Source organism: Acanthopagrus latus, chromosome 23 (assembly GCF_904848185.1).
Source record: "Acanthopagrus latus isolate v.2019 chromosome 23, fAcaLat1.1, whole genome shotgun sequence".
NCBI classification, from domain to species: domain Eukaryota; kingdom Metazoa; phylum Chordata; class Actinopteri; order Spariformes; family Sparidae; genus Acanthopagrus; species Acanthopagrus latus.
The window spans coordinates 18,155,896-18,173,645 of NC_051061.1; the positions used below are offsets into that span (position 1 = coordinate 18,155,896).

General features: G+C 42.8%; 3 protein-coding genes across 5 annotated transcripts; 2 read left to right on the forward strand and 1 right to left on the reverse strand.

Annotated features, from left to right (window-relative positions):
• Positions 1-201: 201 nt before the first annotated feature.
• Positions 202-3,086, forward strand: si:ch73-141c7.1 (coenzyme Q-binding protein COQ10 homolog, mitochondrial). Its single transcript, XM_037089201.1, has 5 exons — positions 202-436; positions 1,129-1,281; positions 1,611-1,803; positions 1,918-2,019; positions 2,607-3,086. Exons 1-5 carry the CDS (start codon positions 333-335, stop codon positions 2,757-2,759), a joined length of 705 nt encoding a protein of 234 aa, XP_036945096.1. The 5' UTR covers positions 202-332; the 3' UTR covers positions 2,760-3,086.
• Positions 3,087-4,744: 1,658 nt separating this feature from the next.
• On the forward strand, positions 4,745-5,815 carry LOC119014216 (complement C1q-like protein 2). The gene is made up of 3 exons (XM_037089200.1): positions 4,745-5,040; positions 5,118-5,252; positions 5,331-5,815. Exons 1-3 carry the CDS (start codon positions 4,785-4,787, stop codon positions 5,615-5,617), a joined length of 678 nt encoding a protein of 225 aa, XP_036945095.1. The 5' UTR covers positions 4,745-4,784; the 3' UTR covers positions 5,618-5,815.
• An 856-nt stretch (positions 5,816-6,671) lies between these two features.
• On the reverse strand, positions 6,672-16,952 carry mylk5 (myosin, light chain kinase 5). 3 transcript variants are annotated; one of them, XM_037089197.1, is made up of 17 exons: positions 16,581-16,952; positions 14,525-14,674; positions 13,815-13,967; positions 13,075-13,320; positions 12,619-12,654; positions 11,464-11,591; positions 10,848-11,001; positions 10,449-10,760; positions 10,257-10,365; positions 9,649-9,852; positions 9,342-9,559; positions 9,132-9,255; positions 8,100-8,252; positions 7,882-8,011; positions 7,707-7,794; positions 7,441-7,581; positions 6,672-7,131 (listed from the first exon to the last, which is right to left on the reverse strand). In XM_037089197.1, exons 1-17 carry the CDS (start codon positions 16,702-16,704, stop codon positions 6,926-6,928), a joined length of 2,676 nt encoding a protein of 891 aa, XP_036945092.1. In that variant the 5' UTR covers positions 16,705-16,952; the 3' UTR covers positions 6,672-6,925. The 3 variants fall into 3 exon arrangements, with proteins under 3 accessions (XP_036945092.1, XP_036945093.1, XP_036945094.1); XM_037089198.1 differs by having other exon boundaries at positions 13,075-13,257; positions 16,581-16,950; XM_037089199.1 differs by lacking the exon at positions 16,581-16,952 and having other exon boundaries at positions 13,815-13,971; positions 14,525-14,659.
• Between the last annotated feature and the right edge of the window lie 798 nt (positions 16,953-17,750).

The following is a 17,750-nucleotide window of genomic DNA, read 5'->3' on the forward strand; positions in this document are numbered from 1 at the left end:
GATTGGGCACTTGTAATCAGTCTGTATGTGTTTGTTTTGGTCTCTTGTTCCAAGAATACAACTCATTCTTTCACCTTTACGCATTAGAAATAAGTCAGGACTCACCTTCAGGTGCGGGAGCAATCTCAACTTTTAAACTCATCAGTCCTTCTTTTTGATTGGCTAGAGAGCCAATGGCGCCTCCGGTTACGTCATGACTGTCCTTAACAGGAAGGTAGAGCGGCTCATCGGCAGGCAGACAGGACAGAACCGGGCGCTGTTACCGCTGCTGGAGCGAAACCACCGACGTCTCTCCTGAGAATCTGTTTTCGGTTTCACCCAGAGGCTCCACCATGGCCAGCAAAACGACTCCACTCCTCTTCAAGGCGCTGCTGGAGATGTCTGAAGCCCACTCCTCAAAAGTGGTGCGAGGAAACGCGAAAAGAGCAAATCTCAGGTGAGTGGTCACGAGACTTACAGGTAGGAGGGATTGTGAGAGAACTTTGGTAATGCTTGTAATATCAGCCACACGGTCGGTGGGTCATACGATCGGTGTCGATCGGCGTTTATTTAAAATTTCGGGTATATTTAGTTGATTATAAATTAATTGTAGACTTAATTTCCAGTGTGTGAGCGAAGCAGACAACCCTGCTGTCACCAGACTCCTCACTCACTCACTCACTCACTCACTCACTCACTCCTCTGCCGGTGTCATTAGTTTCTTCAATGAGAAATTACATTTGATGTTAATGTCAGGTTCATCAGCAGCAGCAGGGGAATTGTCATTTTTCTTCAGTAAATTGTCATTGCATGCTTTGCTTACCCTGAAAAGATTCTTTTATATAAACAGATGCTTAGTATTTGGTGCTGTGGATATACTCTGTACCAAGAATAAATGCACAGGCAGTGTCAGGGTGTAGTGAACTAGTTTAACTACATTTTGCAGAGGCTTGCTGGTAGTCCATCAACATTCATTCATCTTGCATTGTGATTAGTTAAATTACTTTTTTGTCATGCTTGCAAAAGCTATCCTTTAAAAGTAGACACAAAGAAAGCACAGGGAAATATAAATACATTCATTAGTGAAGCAGAGAACCTTCCACTCAGAGCAAAATGTATTAAAGTGCTCCCATATATTCTTCACCTCAGAAACTTGGGCTCCTGTGGGGCTCTGCTTGCAAGAAGGGCCAGCCTGCCTCTCTGCCCCGCCGCCGCCGTCAACATACCCAGCCGCAGCTTCATCAACCTGGTTGTTCCCATTAGCACCCGCAGGATGGAGTACACCGAGTGCCGGACATTAGAGTGAGTGACCCGATATGTTGTTTTTAAAGAGATATTTTTATTTAAAAGAGGTTAGAATCAGCTAATATATTAGTTGACAATCGTAAAATTATAACTACTCTGATAACAGTTTTGAAAGTGACACCTTGGATAGTTGTGGTCAGCATATCTTACTATCCATTACCAAACCATTACCATTACCAAAAGTATTTGCTGCTAAATCCATAATGAAAATGATTATCAGGAGCATTCTCAAGACTGCTGCTCAAGACTTGAAATTGCAATCTGTATAGAAATGGCGATTTCATTTCTCTGTCTGTGCATCTGACGTTATGCAACTGTGTGCTCAGGTATACTCCAGAGCAGATGTACAATGTGGTGGCCAGGGTCGACCAGTACCAGCACTTTGTTCCCTGGTGTAAGAAGTCTCGGGTCGTAAAGGGTCGAAACGGTGACATCCGGGCCGAGCTCGAAATAGGTTTCCCCCCCATCTCGGAGCGCTACACCTCTGAAGTCACTGTCGTACCAAACCACAAAGTCAGGGTAAGTCCTTATTTTGGTAGCTCCAGAAAATATCTCTTACAGATGACATGATTCTTGAGCTCTTAAACTTTAAGTAGTCGATATTAAGTAAAAGGTGAATTTCTTTTGAAACAGGCCGTGTGCACTGACGGATCCCTCTTCAGCCATCTTGAAACGATTTGGAGGTTTGCCCCTGGAGCCAAAGACCTACCCAACTCCTGCAAAGTAGAGTTCTATGTAAGTTTATAAGATGAAATGAATATACATATATTAGGAACAATGAAAATGATGAAATGGTGTCACTGAACAAGCTTACTAAATTGCCTGTGGGACTTGAGAGACAAGATTACATGCTGGAGTAAAGACTAATTACAAATCGTTGTTCCTGTACCGCCGCGAATGGATTACTGACTGAAGGAAGTGTAGTGTAAAATCTCATTATGCTCTAAGTTTAGCCTCGAGTGGCTTGCCGGTGTCCCTAGAGGCCTGAAATAGCTGTCAGGGTAAGGAACAGTGTTAAGGAGCTGCTGACAGAGGTTTGACCTCAATGTGGGCTTAGATTACCTCGAGGTCAGCCAGGAAGCGGTCCAATCTCAACAGAACATGTTGAATAAGAGAGATTATCAATGAACCTTGAAAGAGAAGGAAGTCAAAAGCTGCTGTCAACTCCATCAAAGGCGATCTGTTTTTCACCTCTAGACAATGTTTATCGTTTAGAACTTGCAAGAAATCAGATTTAAATCAATTAAACCTGACTGAATAAACTCAGAGCCTCCCCAACAGTTACCTTATATGGTTGTCCCCCCCTCTTGTGCCTTCTGTAGGTGTCATTTGAGTTCAGGTCCCTCCTGCACTCTCAGCTGGCCAGTGTCTTCTTCGACGAAGTGGTTAAGCAGATGGTCAGTGCCTTCGAGTCACGGGCGGCGATGCTTTACATGAACCAGCAGGAGGCGCCATTGAGGAGGCGGTCGGCATGAGGCGACCCCTTTGACCTCCACTCGGACTTTTTAACCAAACCCTGATGTCACCTACCATCAACACTTGTCTCACACAGGAGACTGGATCTTCTTTTTGCACTCACTCATATCGTCTACTTGAGTTGACATGCACATGGAATATACCTAAAACAAGCTAACTTATTTACTTTCTTGTACATATATTTATTTAAAGGAGAAGAATTAATTGATGTTTTTTAAATAATGTTGAACACAAATGTTTATGTGTGGATAATGTACAGACAGGTGACTCCTCAGGGATAAAAGGGTTAAAAGTGGAATTAAAAAGTTCTTCTTTTGATAAACTGATGTCTGATCTTATGTTATCCTTTTTAAATCTACTATTTAATGTACTTCAAACACTGGTGTAGAGTAGCGTATGTGTAGAGTAGTATGGGGGGGGAAAAAAAGCCTGTGTGTCCGGAAACAGTTGCATAAGCACAGTAACCTGAGGCTACAGTCAACACGTCCTCCCACACGCTATTCAGAACAACTGGCGTTACTCAGTAGGTGGTCGTCTGTTTACATGTGAAGAAACTTGTAAAAGCACATGTGGTGCGGATTTCACAACTCATGACCATTTTAAGAGGACAAAGTACGAACAAACTGAAAGTCAAAGGTCAAATGCTTTTGCTGTGATCATTTGACATTAGTTTGTCCCTGTTCTTTTATTCATTTTATTTATTTATTTGTTTTTTCCATAAATTCCAAAGCACTCATAATAATGTCTGGAATCTTGTTAATATTTCCTGAAAATGTGAGTGAATCTAAACACCAGGAAGCAGTGTAGTTGGTGTACAGAAATAGAAATATACAGACGAGGTCATGACAATACAAATGGACACACAAACGCACACAGATATATAGACGCTCATACAGTTCCAAGACGTGATACGAGACATGAGGCAAACACACAATGTATTCATGACACACTTTGCAGTAAATTAAGCAGCATCTGTTTGAAGCAGAGTTGTAGTAAATTAAATGTTGATTTCATGCCAGCAACAAACTCCTTGCAAATATTGACTTCCTTCTGAATGACCTAAACTGATTATTGAACGCACTGTAAGTGCACATTTTCAGAAAATACAATATTTTAATGATTATTAAGAAAGTGATTAAATATACAGTAGCTTGTGCCTTCAGTGACCCCAAAAATGTCTATTTCCAACTAATTTTACATTATTTTACGATCCCATCCTCAAATGCAGGAACTTGTCTTAAGCAATTCGAAAATCAGTGAGCGTAAACAGTGACGCAGCAAAATGGCTGAGGCAAATTCAGACTGACAGTTTGCAAAGTAATTATACTCAAATGAGACAAAAATAGTCAAAAACATAACATGGCAGCTTCAAATGAATGTTTTGAGTCTAATTTGTTGAATTACGTTTGTATTGACATCATGTCACATGATATTTACATCAATAACACTGTGAGTACCAAGTGCTGTTTTTAGGAGGCTTTGTAGGGGTGGGCTTTTTGTTTTTTTCTTGAATTTTGACTTTATGGTCAAAACCAAGTCAAAAAATTCTGTATGTTGACCTTTCACCAAACTAATACCTTCAAAGTTTAGATCTTCATTATCATTCTATCTTCTTCCTGATGTCTTATTCTATAGGAGGTTACATTTCACTGCAGCAAAGTGGAGTAATCCAATCTCAAAACCTGTATCGCAACTATACATAGATGTTGATCACTGAGTTCCCTGTTAACCAGAGTGCACTGTGACATTTATGGCCCAGGGTTAACAAGTTACAGAATGCCTTGTCTGACCTAGTTTGCTTAATCAATATAAACTCTTAAATTTGATTAGATCTCTTTGGACTTGTTGTTCTTCAGGCTGGTAAAACACATTCCATTTCTGTGTTTTAACATTCCTGTGCTTTCCCAGCTTTCTCAACTAAGACGTCAATAAATGGGTGTTTCCTGAAATGTCAGATGAAGTATAAAAGTGGGAGGTTCAGAGGAGGACGACTCCACAGAAGCAGAGATTTATCAACGGCAAGGATGAGGAAGGCTGCAGTCCTGTTTCTGGCGTTCAGCTGCTGTGTATGTAATGCACAAGTTAATGAAAACAATGACAAAGTCGATCAGTGCTCAGGATCAACTGGCTGCTTTGAAACCTGCTCCCTCAATTGCGTGACTCAGAGCCTGGGAGCGTTGGGAAAGACGGTCACAAACATGGCAGAAAAAGTGACACACCTTGAGACTAAGTTGCAAAAGGCTGAAAACGATGTCCTGGAACTGCGGAGCCTGATTGGAGGTAACACAGAGCAAAAGTTGATAATTCTAGTATTTATTCTTAACTCTGATGTGCTCATGGTAGCTTCTGCTTCTCAGGCACACCTCAGGTGGCCTTTTCTGCAGCTCTCCGGGATTCTGGCAGTGGAAATATTGGACCATTCTCCACTGCTACCCCACTGAAGTATAAGAGGGTCTTCTCCAACACTGGCAATAGCTACAATCCCTCAACAGGTAGTGTTTGCTGGGGACAGAAAGGGACAGAGATAGAAGCGAACGTGTGATATGTAACCAATCTCTTCATTCTGACAGGCATTTTCACAGCAGTGGTCAAGGGAACGTACTTCTTTCGATTCTCCATGTTCAACAACCTCGATCCTGTTCCCAACTCTGTTGCGAGCCTCATGAAAAATGGCGTGCGGCTGACATCTGTCTGGGACACCTCAGGGTCTGACGCAAACGACATGGGCAGTAACGCTGTGGTCATCGCCCTTGAGGTGGGAGACAATGTGTATGTGGAGCTCCCGGCAAACAGGGTACTCTACGATGATGCCATGAACTACAACACCTTCAGTGGTTTTCTGCTCTTCACTACATAAATCAAGCAATGAGACTTCAGGGCTGGGAATACCTTTTTAGCAAATTAGGAAATGTAAATGAAATTTGTTTGAGACTTTCATCAATATGATGTTTTGAATTCACAGTTTTCTACAAGTGTACTAACAGTTTGATTATTTGCACTGATTGTCCAATACGAATTTTATACACAATAGAAAATAAAATACAAGAGAACAACACTCTGGAGCCGGAGAGGTTTTGTGCATTTCCATTATCATTTTGCATGCATACACAGACTCTACCCTTGAACAATATTTTGGCAGTGTAGAAGGTCACTGGGTCCTCTGGGCCATCTTTGGCCGGGCTTGACAGCTCTCTGGGGTAATTAGCCTAAATGAAACACCTGTAATAAGAAAAGAAAAACTGTAATTAAGACTGCAGATGATGTTAACTGTAGATGGTTGTGCCAGCTGTCCTAATGTGAACCCATGGCGTCGTCTATGTGAGCATGACATAACAGATTTGTGACATGGACAGTTTCAAGTTACAGGGTTTTACATTGAAAACTGCACTGGTATTACGTGCAATGTGCTGCTCTTAAGATGACTTTTTGAACTTTTCCGTTAGTTATTATCACATTTTTAGATGGAAATCAACCACACGATACACCGTGTTTGACAGCTGGATTTCATACAAGAGGTCTGTTTACAGTTAGCACAATGCTGCATTTAGATTTTGACACTTAATTCATTTTTTTTTATTTAGGCTGATTTACAAACAATTTGAATATTGTGAGGTCAATACACTGTTTTAAGTTACACACAAAACACTTTTGCTGAATCGCTTAAATGGTTTATTGAAAGTCTTGTTTAATGAGAACAGTTTGTTTTTAAAAAAATATCTTTTGCTCATGTCTTTCTCAGGTCAACTATTTAGGTTTCCTGTTCATTTTCTTCAGAATTCTACCCAACAAAAGCTTGATGAGTATCAATTTATTGGTATTACCAACTGATTTGGAAGGGGAACTTTGCGTTACTAACACACAAGCCAAAGTAAGAAATAGATTCATGATTTACATGAAACAACATGTTGTTGAAGACAATGAATGACCACATCTCAGTCCCAAGAAGAAATATCAACCTTTATCTATGTTTGAAGCTCTGTAACATTCATCTGTCTATATATTTTATACAATAATACATTTGTTAAACTATATTTCCAGCCACAGTACATAATGTACATTTCAGTCCCCTTTTGTATTAGAAGAAGAATGTACAATACATATTTTCAAGGCACTCAAGAACATTATGTTTATACATTTCATATTTGCACACGTGGATATCAGGAGTCTACTTTTGAACAGTGAGTTTGGCTGAGCAGGAAGTCTCTCCATGGTCATTGGTGGCTCGACAGGTGTAAATGTTGGTGTCACCTGGGCCAGCTTTGGCTAGGACCAGGGTACAACGGCCATCTTCCTCGTACTCTATCTGCACTGAGGGCGACTCCTCCACCGGCTCTTCCCCACACAGCCACACTACCTCAGGGTCAGGATATCCTGTCGAGATAGATGGAGAGGTGAGGACAGATGAGTGTTAGTGCCTTGAGGGAAAAGTTCTAGTCAAGTTGCAGGTTAAGATTCTTTGAGGTCTCAATGTGGATCATTAAAATACTTTAATGAACATATTTATATTTCAAACCAACAGTCCTGCATTCCAGTTTTAGGTCAGAGGAGTCAAGCAAGTCGAGTCTTACGTCCTCATTTGTGACTTTGTTCTGTCTTAAGTTACTGCTCTGCAACATGATGACAAAAAGAGTAGCAGAAGTACAGCTTGAGCTGTTGATTGAAGGCTGAAGCTGTGTGTACCTGTGAGGTGACATGACAGACGGGCACTGGATCCCTGAGTTACAGTCTGGTCCTCCAGGCTCTGGGTGAACTGGGGTGGGCCCTGCATCTTGCGCTCAAGAGACTGCAGGGCATGCTCTGCCTCCGGGCTCAGGGGTGAGTCTGGGACAAAGAGGGTGAGGAAGGAGGAAGTAAATGAAAGAGGAGGGAAATCCCATGGCAGAAAGTTTACACCAGGAAAGTAATTTGAACCCTGATAAGATAATAAAAGCATGTGAGTGTCATACCTTCCCCAGGGCTGGTAGGAGATGTGGTGCTGTCACTTTTAGACAGCAGCGCCATCCTCTTCAAGGCCAACAAGGCCTTACCTGCTTTCTATGTAACCCAAACATTCAGAGACTTTAGCAGAAAACCAAAACGGCACCTCAAACTCAAAGAAAATGTACTGTGCTGAGGTGTCACCTTCCACTTCTGCCTGGCCAGAAACCTTTTCATCTTCTCTTTGGAAAGATTCTTGGTATTGGTGAGATCTCCAGAGTCAAATGCTGCCATCCAAGGGTGGGCAAGTGCCTCCTCACAGGACATCCTCCGCCTGGAAAAACAGGCCCCATGGTGTTATAGCTGGTTAAATGAGATAGAATTAGGATGCTGTGCTTCAGCAGTATGTTTGTGAAAATCACCTGGTGTCCTTGCTGAGCAAGGAGCTGATGAAATTTTTGGCCTCCTCTGTAATCTCATCAAAGCTCTCCTCATCAAACTCCCACTGTGCTGCTGTAACCAAAGCCAGGGTCTCTGCATCGCTGTTACCCTGGAAGGGAGACTCACCACTCAGCCTGAAGAGAAAGACAGACAGCGGTGTCATTATAGTGACAGTTTCAACCTACATCCAGTAGGTGGAGTCGGAAGCCAGCAAAACACTCAAACAGCAGGAAGTGGCTCCATCACCATTAAAACAGTTGATCAGTCTGTTACATTCTGTGAAGTTTCTTAAAGTGGATATCAGGAGCTGCAGTTGATTAGGAGCCTCTGGACCAAGACGGAAGGTGGAATAGTTCAGTTTGATGTAGTTCTCAGTTCTCAGTAACTGTATCGGAAAATCCTCTCTCACTTATCACCAATGGAAAAAAACACAATGGATGTGATGGACACAAGGTATTGTTTAAATGAATGGCTATTGTTTTGCAAAACACTCTTTCTTAATAAGATATGTTTGACACAGCTCTCATATATGTGCATTAATAATACCATCAGCAGCTGGTTAGGTTGGCTCAGCAATAAGACTGTAAACAGGCTCAATCTCCACCCACTTACACCTCTAAAGCTCACTAATTAACAAATGTCACTAATAAACACGTCATCTAGTTTGTTCAGAACTGTCGTGTAAATCCACACGCTACAGTTTTATGGGGGGTCTTGTAGCGGTCTGTTTCTAAGCTGGGAAGCAGTAACTTCCTTGGGTGCCAGGCATCCAGCTGAGACTCGAGGAAGAGCTTTAGAGGTGCTGACAGTTTGATTGTGGTAGCTTTGGACAGAGCCAGGCTAGCTTTTTCCTGCCCTTTCCCAGTCTTTGAACTAAGCTAAGCTAGCTGGCTCCAGCTTCAGATTTCTTGTGCATACGAAAAGTGGCATTTTTATCCAACCCTTCAAAAAGACAGTGAGGCAGTCTGTTTCCCAAAATGTCAAACTATGAATGTAGAAAGCGCCGTACTCACAGTATGTAACAGATGACACCGATGCTCCACATGTCAGTGGCCAAACACACGGGCTCAAAGCTGATCACTTCAGGTGCCACAAACTCTGGAGTCCCGTGCATCACCTTCAGAGGCGTGTTGCCATCTGTTAAACACAACACTCACAGGTTCGGTTTTTGAAACATTTCATAGGAATGACAAGGAAATTGTTAAGAGCTTCACTTCACGCACCGAGCCTGCTGGCCAATCCGAAATCAATGATCTTGATGGAGGTACCGGTGGTGTCAACACACACAATGTTTTCAGGTTTGAGGTCCAGATGGATGATGTTCTGCTGATGCATGTAGGCGATCCCCTCCAAGATCTGCTGCATGTAGCGCACACTGGCCGGTTCTGTGTGCTCGAAGTTGTCGTCAACGATGCGCTCAAACAGTTCCCCGCCCGCGATACTACAGACGGACAAACCATGGTGACAGTTAGAGTATTTCTTTGTATATGCTTTATTCAACCAGTTTTGCCTGGTCAAGATGATACTCACAACTCCATGACCATGACCATCTCCGGCTTGTGATCGTAAGCTGCGAGGCACTGGACCAGTTTGGGGTGGTGGAGGTAGTTCATCAGCTCTATCTCTTTACGGGCAGCCTCCCTCTCCTTGGCACGTCGGCCTTTGTAGAACTTCCCAGCGCACACACGTCCTGTTTCTTTGTGGGTTAACTTGAACACCAGGCCGAACTTTCCCCTAATGAAGAGAGTCATTATAATCTCTGGGCCTTAAGAGAAAAATGCTGTGTCAATCTCTAAGACTAACACAATTAAAAAAAACTCCAACCCTGGTTTATCCCAATTATCTGATCCAGAACTGCAGCAACTTGCATTTATGTCCATCTTATTAGGTTTTGCTTGGCTGCCACTGCAGTGTGTGTATGGACAGTACAAATTGTCCCGCTTCTTGTTATTGTGTTTATCTTATTTTACCTTATATCTTGAAAAATCTGGTAATGTGTCCATCACAAAAAGAGACCACCCGGCACACAATCTTTCATCTAAGGTCTGTGCAGCCACTGGTGTAAATTTGTTGGTTACTAGAGTAGAACTGTGTCTCTACACGCATATAATTTAATCTTCTTTCTGACAGATACTCACATTCCCAGTTTCTCCTGCAAATGGAAGTGATCTGTGACTTTGTGGGAAGAATCAATAGTGACACTGGTAAAGGCTTGTGGGGCCTCCTCCTCCTGCGGTTTGTTTAAATCTACACAAAAAGGAACGATTGCTTTAATTCAAGACTCAGTATATTTGCCCTCTTAATTCCAACGTGGTGCTCATATCACTCACCTTTCTGCTCCATCCTGAACACCGGCGACACTGGTCCTGGCTCACTTGCTCCCACCTCGTTGTAGGCTCTCACTCTGAAACAATATTCCTGTTGAGGCAGCAGCCCCGAGCTCACTTTGTAAGAGGTGCTCTTACACTGGGCAGTGAGCTCGCTCCAGTCCCCAGACTCAACGCGTCCTTGGTTCTTTACCTCGACCACATAACCCAGGACGGCACTGCCTCCGTCGTAGCAGGGGCCCGACCAGGACAGCACAAGGCTGGTGGCAGAGATGGGGGAGATCACGGGACAGGAGGAAGGAGGCTGGGGCCTCTCTGGTGGGATGAGGATGAATAAAGTGCTCAAGTAACTACAAACGTACTTCACATGGTCCTGACGCTGTAGAGAGTGTGTTTTCTTACCTATGACAGAAAGGGTGAGCGTGTGCTGTGCAGAGTTCTTTCGATCCCTCACTACAACAGTGTAGCGACCTGTATGCTGTGGCTTGGCTTCTGCTATCACCAGTGTGGTGCTGAGGTCTGTGTTTTCTGCCCAAAGCTCAGGACCATCTACTATCTGCATATGCACAGTGTGTAAGAAAGAGCTAGTCAGTTGCCAGAATAAAATGTGGCAATTGTATTTTTCTGCAAACCATGCATATGTTAGATGTGTGCGTTTCATTCATATCGCATCAGCATTTCCAAAGCCCTTCATGTAATGTCCAGGTTACTTGTATTTGAGCTGACTTCCAGGAGGAAGAGGGGAGGTTTAGTGGTGAGACAGCTAGATGAGATGGTTGGCAGGTGAGAGACCGCTGTTTGAGATGGTGTTTTGATATCTGTAAATGTGAAACTACTGGATATTTTAAATGACATGGCCAGAGAATTTTTCACAGTGGTTTCACAACATAAGATTTCACCATATCCGTGGTTTGCAGAAACATATATTGCAAATAGTTAATAAATAAATACAGTGACATGTTGGATATGAACAATGACTGAAATGGACATTCTGTCAACCGCCTTAAAATTACAACACCTGTTCTTTGTTTCTGATCCAACACGACACCACAGGAGGACTGCCAGCAAAAGAACAGGTCACCCGTGCAGTTTGTCCCACCTCCACCTTAACGTGCCGTGGAGGTTTTTCAAAGCGTAACACCGGACCTGCAAAGACAAAACAAAGTGAGAGCTTTGACTAAGAACCTGCCTGCCTATTGTTGATCTGGACGCCTCGCTGGCAGGAAACAATCCAGTGTGGCGTGAGAGATAAAGACAGAAGGAGAGAGAGCATGTCTGGGAGGGGGATGAGATTAGGTGATCTGTGGTTTGTGGTGTACAGAATGTGAGTGTATTACTTCCTCCCCCACAAGACCCTTATTATTACAGCATACTGCAGTGTCTCAAGTGGAAACAATATGCAAAACATAGATGACCTACCCCACGCAAGTACAACCACTCCTTGTGTAATCAAGTTTTGATTTTAGGCCAACCTGTTCTTAAAGACAACTGCCTCCCTGTTCCACAACATGTTTCACACTATTTACTTAGACACATATCTTTAAAGGAAGCAAACACAACTCACCTTTACCTGCACTTTATCCTATGGGTACACAATACTGCCATGTATTTACATTAGACTAGACAATTCCATATATGAGCCGGAGTTAATATCATCGCTTGCGCTGTCAATATTCAAATACTGTGGCATCAGGATGGTGAATTTGACTATTGACAACCTGATAAAATGGTGTTTAAATGGCTTTCTCTAACAGGGAGTCTGATGCTACTTTATTGCCGCTCCCTCTCCAGCCACCACTTATATCAAATTCATAAAACAATAAACAACACAGCCATAAAAAGCAATACCTCTTATCCTGTGCAATGTCATAACAGACGTTCAGCTTTTAATGCTTCTGTTGTTGCAGCCTCAGGTAAATGGCAGCACAATAGCTTAGAGGCTGACAACATTATGACAAGAACAAAGGTTAAAATAGAAAGGCTAGCTCTGGGGCAAACCACAACGGCATCAAAAGAAGGTCACACACAAAAAACAGACTCTAACCAATAAGTTAAAATAACAGGAGCAAATCAGATGATACAGCAGCAAACCATCAGAAAATGAATAAATGATGGAAAGACAGGTGCACTGCCTGTTCATCTGGCAGAAACAGCAAGAAAGTGTGTTTCTTACCTGTTACTGAGTTGGCTCTCTTCTTTGGGATGACTTCTGCAGAGACAGATAATGCGCAGGTAGGTTTTAGTAGGCGAGGACAGAGGTGTGGCTCTGCTCTTCTGATCTATGGCTATCAGATCACAGACTGAACTGTGCACTGTCCTTTCCCCTACATGGTGTTCACTTGGGACTGAGAACCTTAAGTGGGTGTATCAAAAAGCCACATTGTTGTGGAAGTGCAGAATGATTCCTGACTGCTATGCATGTTGCCTGACAACCAATCACACAAGGATAGGAAGTGATGTGTTTCCTGCTCATTTTAAAAATATAACATGGAAATCCGGAAGAGGTTCTAACAATGGTAAAGAGGCCAAGATGTGTTCTGTACAGAAGGGAGGGTGAACTGTGTATGTTGAGCAATAATTTGATCAAATTCTTTGTATTTATGTACGAAAATAATGATTTATTTTTCACCTCTTGGCGCTGAGACGGGGCTAAGCTTATCAGAGCCTGTAGGGGAAGTACAAGTCGATCCACTGAACCTCTGTAGCTCTTCTCTGGGAGGCTGTGGTGACCTTCCATTCTCTGTAAGGCTCTTGGATGCAGAAGTGGGGATACTTGCGACGCGGTTCTGCAGACTGTAGATAGTTTCAAAGTCTGGATTGGTTTTCAGAAAGAGGAAAGGGAGAGAGAAAACCCCGCAGAACATCAGAAATGAAACTGGCCAATTTGAAAAGAGCAAATAACAGAATGAAAAGTCCATTGAGAAGAACGAGGAATGGAGTTTTGTTAGCAGCAAAGGTGTTGTAGACTAATTTAAAGAAGACATATGGACCATTATGAAAACATCTCGGGTAATGCTTAACATTATGGTCCTTGTAGTAAGTGTTAGTTAACAGGCCCTCATTAGTCCTCACAAGATGCTTATATCTGTAATAGCATTACAAACACATTTAGTGGGTTTGAGTTCAGTAAAGGCTAACATTGACATGATATGATAATAGAAGGGAAGTTGGAAGGCAACAAGAGTCTCTAAAATGATTGTAAATGTCTTCTAATTTAATCAAAAAACACATCTATAATTATTTTATCAACATTTACACAGTCATATTATAACATAACAATGTTAATGAGAACTATTTTTACACTCGATATTATCAATAAGCACAACATTTATCACAAGAACCTTAATAGAGAGCGTCACCCAGTCTCACCTCTGACGAACACAGCGGCGCAGCAGGATGTCTTCCCCGCGCTGTTAACTGCCAGGCAGGTGTAGGCCCCGGCATCTTCTGGCAAGGACTCTGTCACCACAAAACTCACCTCCCTGCCATTGAAGGAAGGTTTCCCGAAACGGGCCACTTCACCTGCCCATAGGAGCAAACAAACAAGCTAGACAACACTCTCTCCATCTGATGCCATGTGCAACAAATAACAATATAGAGAAAGCACGTGAGAAAGGAAGGGCCTGACAATGACGCCGGACACAGGAGAAAACTTGCTGTCGACCTCTTGAACCCTGTTGTGGATCTATCATTACAAATGCTTGGTGCACGGCCAGGCATTGTTTAAAGCCAGACCTAGTTCTGAAATATGATAAACATCCCAAAGTCACCACAAGTACTAAACATGTCAGGCTTAGTTAAGGGAAATGTGTGGAAGATTAGACAAAAGACATTATGCTTACAAGCTTGAATCGAAAACAGTACATGTAAAAAAAAAAAAATGTTGAAAAGTGCTAATTTTCTTTTAAATGCTAAATTAAAGGATACAAACTAATGAAAAACATACTTTTTAAATAAAACAGAAGACCAACCATGTTATGCAAGGTTTGTTTTAAGTGACCATGCCAGGGCCTCAGTGTACTTGAGATCAAACCCCAAGCAAACATGGAGATGCAGCAGCGCACAATGTCCCTGCTCACCATTGTGTAACCACGACACTTTGATTGGCTGACTCCCCGTGATAACCCCGCGCAGTTTGATGTCAGCTCCTTCGTCCACGCAGCAGTCCTCCAGGGGCTCTACGAAGACGGGTGGATCCAGGCGTTTGCATGAGGAGATGTTAAGAGACCCTGGATGTGGAGGAAAGAGGTAAGGAGTCAGATACAGGAAACAAGAGCAACGCATTCGACTGTATCGCTGTACACTCTTTTTCTCTTATTGAGCCTACAACCCTTTCATTTCAGTCCTCACTATATACCTATATATATTTTGTGTTTTGCATTCATTCACACATCAAACTAATGTATTTTCACCCTGATAATCTGAGGCGTTGTCTTGCGTGAAGTACCTCTGTTCTTGAACTGGCCTGCTGAACAGGCCTGCTGTAGGTGCAGTAAGTGTGTTCCCGCCTCTCATTTACCAAAACATTTCACACCACATCTTTCCTCTTCTCGTTTCTTGTTCTTCCTTCCTTTTTCTGATCTTCACAACACATCAGAGCGCTATCTTTAAAAACATATTTAGTGTTAAAAACACAGTATGTTACTTCTGCCAGTGGGGATCTCTCGATAAAAACAAACAACCAAAACTGCCAATGAAAATTCATCGCATCGATTCAGGCAGAAGTGTTAATGGATGAGGTGATTTATCAAGATTTTATCCATGTTATCTTTGGTCATGCTCACTGACTTCCGTCCTCACTTTCTGACTCTCTCCTGGAAGACGACCAAGTGAAACACACCGTTACTCTGAACAGAATCACAGATGTCTCTGGGTTTGGACATTTCTATGAAACATTTTAGCAAAATGATGCATCAAAGTCCCGTCATCTTTAGATATTTTAATGCAGAAATGTTGCACACTTAACTGGAAGTCTTACAGTCAATTCAACAATTTAAATGAAACCAGAACTGGATTCTTGCAACGCGGGGGCGGGTATTCCCAGGAACTGGACTCTCCCTGATACAGCAAAGTTCAAAAGCACATCTGCTGCACAGGCTGACACCGACTGGCATCATCAGTACAATTTAAAGGTATTTCTATTACAGAGTCTTGTCAGGTGTAGGACAACACTTTAACTACATTGTGTAAGTGTTAACCAAAGCTGATTTCATGTTCTCATACCAAGTTAAGCTATATTCTAGTTATGGTTTAGCAAAACAGGTCTTTTACCATCAACCTTTAGCCGGAGTTTACAGCGCTGGATTACTGCAAAGCCTGATGCTGTGAGGACAGGCAGTGACTGCTGTTCAATCAAGCCAACTACTCTGAGCTGCACCTCTGCACACAGACACGCTGAGAGGAGGATTTTCACGCATTGCTCACATGATGACTCTCTGACCTTTCGTTTTCACAAGGTTCCCGAGAACCTGAAGCTTTCATAGGCAGGTGCTTGATGTCGGTCATGTAAATCAGCTGAAGTGACGGCTCACAGGCTGCTCTGAAACCTGCACATGTGGTCAAGTTGAGGTATGACCTGTTTTATATCTATATGTGAAAGACAGAAAGATATGTTTGATACTGAGCAGATGTACTTGCTAGCTAACCACATGATTGGACCTAACTGTTTTTCAGGATTTTATTTTATTTTTTTAAATGAAACCCTCGAGTTTCACAGGAAAAAGTCACAAGTTTATATCAGTACAAACAGAGAAACATGTGAAGGGAAGTGTGCTTTCAGTCTTTGCGAAACCTGAGAAATTATGTGTTGACGTGGAAGCGAAAGCTCCCCAACACCATAAACAATCACATACTTGGACAGGGACAAAGATAACACCGGATATTAGCGTTTGAAGAAACAAACTTGGAGTGACTTAAGTTTTTTGTTTTTTTTACACCAAGAAAGCAGATTTGCTGTAGGTCTGTTTTTGCAGTCCACCAAACTGTTATGAGGAGGCATCACCTTGTCCTGACTTGCCTATATAATGCTGACATTTAGAAAACATGGCAAATGCTACCACTGGAGCTCTCTCCAAGTCAAACACACACCCTTGAATTATCAATCTCCTCTCTGCCTCTCCTTCATGCAACCCTTACCTGTGTCAGTGCGTGTAGCGTCAACAGTTCCCGGCCCGTTCTCTGGTGCAGGAGATGCACGGGGCGACTTGATGTGCATCCTGAAGGTTGACACATAACGCTGTTTGCTGGCATCACCATTCATTTCTGTCGAAGAGCTGCCTGGTCTGTGAGAACAACAAATAAGTTACACAGTCATTTCCCAAGCTGATTATCAGACTTCCTCTCTTTGTCACTGCTGTGTGGCCTTCTGCAGCTTGATGTCTCTCTCGTCTGTAAAAACCAACACACACTTCTGTCTCTCTCTCTCTCTCTCTCTCTCTCACACACACACACACACACACACTGCCTGCTAAGCCAGTGCAGCTCTGCCCTCAGTCCTCACACTTCTCTGCACATGTTCAAGCCCTCTTTTCTCGCCCTCCCCTGCATCTACACTAACTCCACCCACAACACAAATCTTTCTGTTTTGCTTTGGCCTTCTCTTGGCAGGTCAAGCATCTCCTTATCTCTCCAAAGTCAGTTTAAAGCCAGGTCCCCCCACCCACTTCTCAAACCCCTGTCCTCATTATCATGGCTGATAGAAACACACTTACGCATAAAAAAAACCCACATAAACAACAAAAGAGAGAAAGAGGGATTGTTGGAAGAAGAGGTTGGGCTTATCTAGCCACCCAGCCAAAGGTCGTATTGTGGGATGTTTGTTGAATGCACTGCTGTCTATCGATTTAACTGTTTGCCTTCTCACTTATCAATGCTGCAACTGAACTTTGGGATGCCAGTGACGCCGGCAACGCAAAAGGGTTTGTTTCACGCCTGTGGATTGTAAAGCTGTGATTGTGAACAACAGGCTTGTAAATCCTATATGGTCTTAAGTGTGAACACCTGCCCTGCTACAGTATACACAAGGTGGCCGTTTCCAGAGTTACAGCGTCACTTCAACACGTCCACTTCCTGCCATAGCAACTGGAGAGGTCCCACGAGGGGGCCTGTTGTTCCCACGATGACCGTGTCGTGAGCCAGTGGATGACACAATCTGCATTAGGGGATGGTATTAGGATCCTTTTGTTAAGGACTAATACATCAGTTTAAAATACCCTACGGCAACTAAACGTCCTGGATTGAAAACCTTTACCAAGAAAAAGGAAAATGTAGCATTATCAGCAAAATATGAGGAGGAAAAGTACTCAT

What these genes read in the sequence shown, in the direction of transcription:
- LOC119014216 (XM_037089200.1), top strand. Translation starts at nt 4,785, where the DNA reads ATGAGGAAGGCTGCAGTCCTGTTTCTGGCGTTCAGCTGCTGTGTATGT. An exon ending in ACTGCGGAGCCTGATTGGAG is followed by an intron (nt 5,041 to 5,117) that starts GTAACACAGAGC and finishes TCTGCTTCTCAG; the next exon opens with GCACACCTCAGGTGGCCTTT. An exon ending in TAGCTACAATCCCTCAACAG is followed by an intron (nt 5,253 to 5,330) that starts GTAGTGTTTGCT and finishes TCATTCTGACAG; the next exon opens with GCATTTTCACAGCAGTGGTC.
- mylk5 (XM_037089197.1), bottom strand. Translation starts at nt 16,704, where the DNA reads ATGAATGGTGATGCCAGCAAACAGCGTTATGTGTCAACCTTCAGGATG. An exon ending in CGCCGCTGTGTTCGTCAGAG is followed by an intron (nt 13,321 to 13,814) that starts GTGAGACTGGGT and finishes CAAATTGGCCAG; the next exon opens with TTTCATTTCTGATGTTCTGC. An exon ending in CCCCGTCTCAGCGCCAAGAG is followed by an intron (nt 12,655 to 13,074) that starts GTGAAAAATAAA and finishes CTGTCTCTGCAG; the next exon opens with AAGTCATCCCAAAGAAGAGA.
- si:ch73-141c7.1 (XM_037089201.1), top strand. Translation starts at nt 333, where the DNA reads ATGGCCAGCAAAACGACTCCACTCCTCTTCAAGGCGCTGCTGGAGATG. An exon ending in ACCGAGTGCCGGACATTAGA is followed by an intron (nt 1,282 to 1,610) that starts GTGAGTGACCCG and finishes CTGTGTGCTCAG; the next exon opens with GTATACTCCAGAGCAGATGT. An exon ending in CCTGCAAAGTAGAGTTCTAT is followed by an intron (nt 2,020 to 2,606) that starts GTAAGTTTATAA and finishes TGCCTTCTGTAG; the next exon opens with GTGTCATTTGAGTTCAGGTC.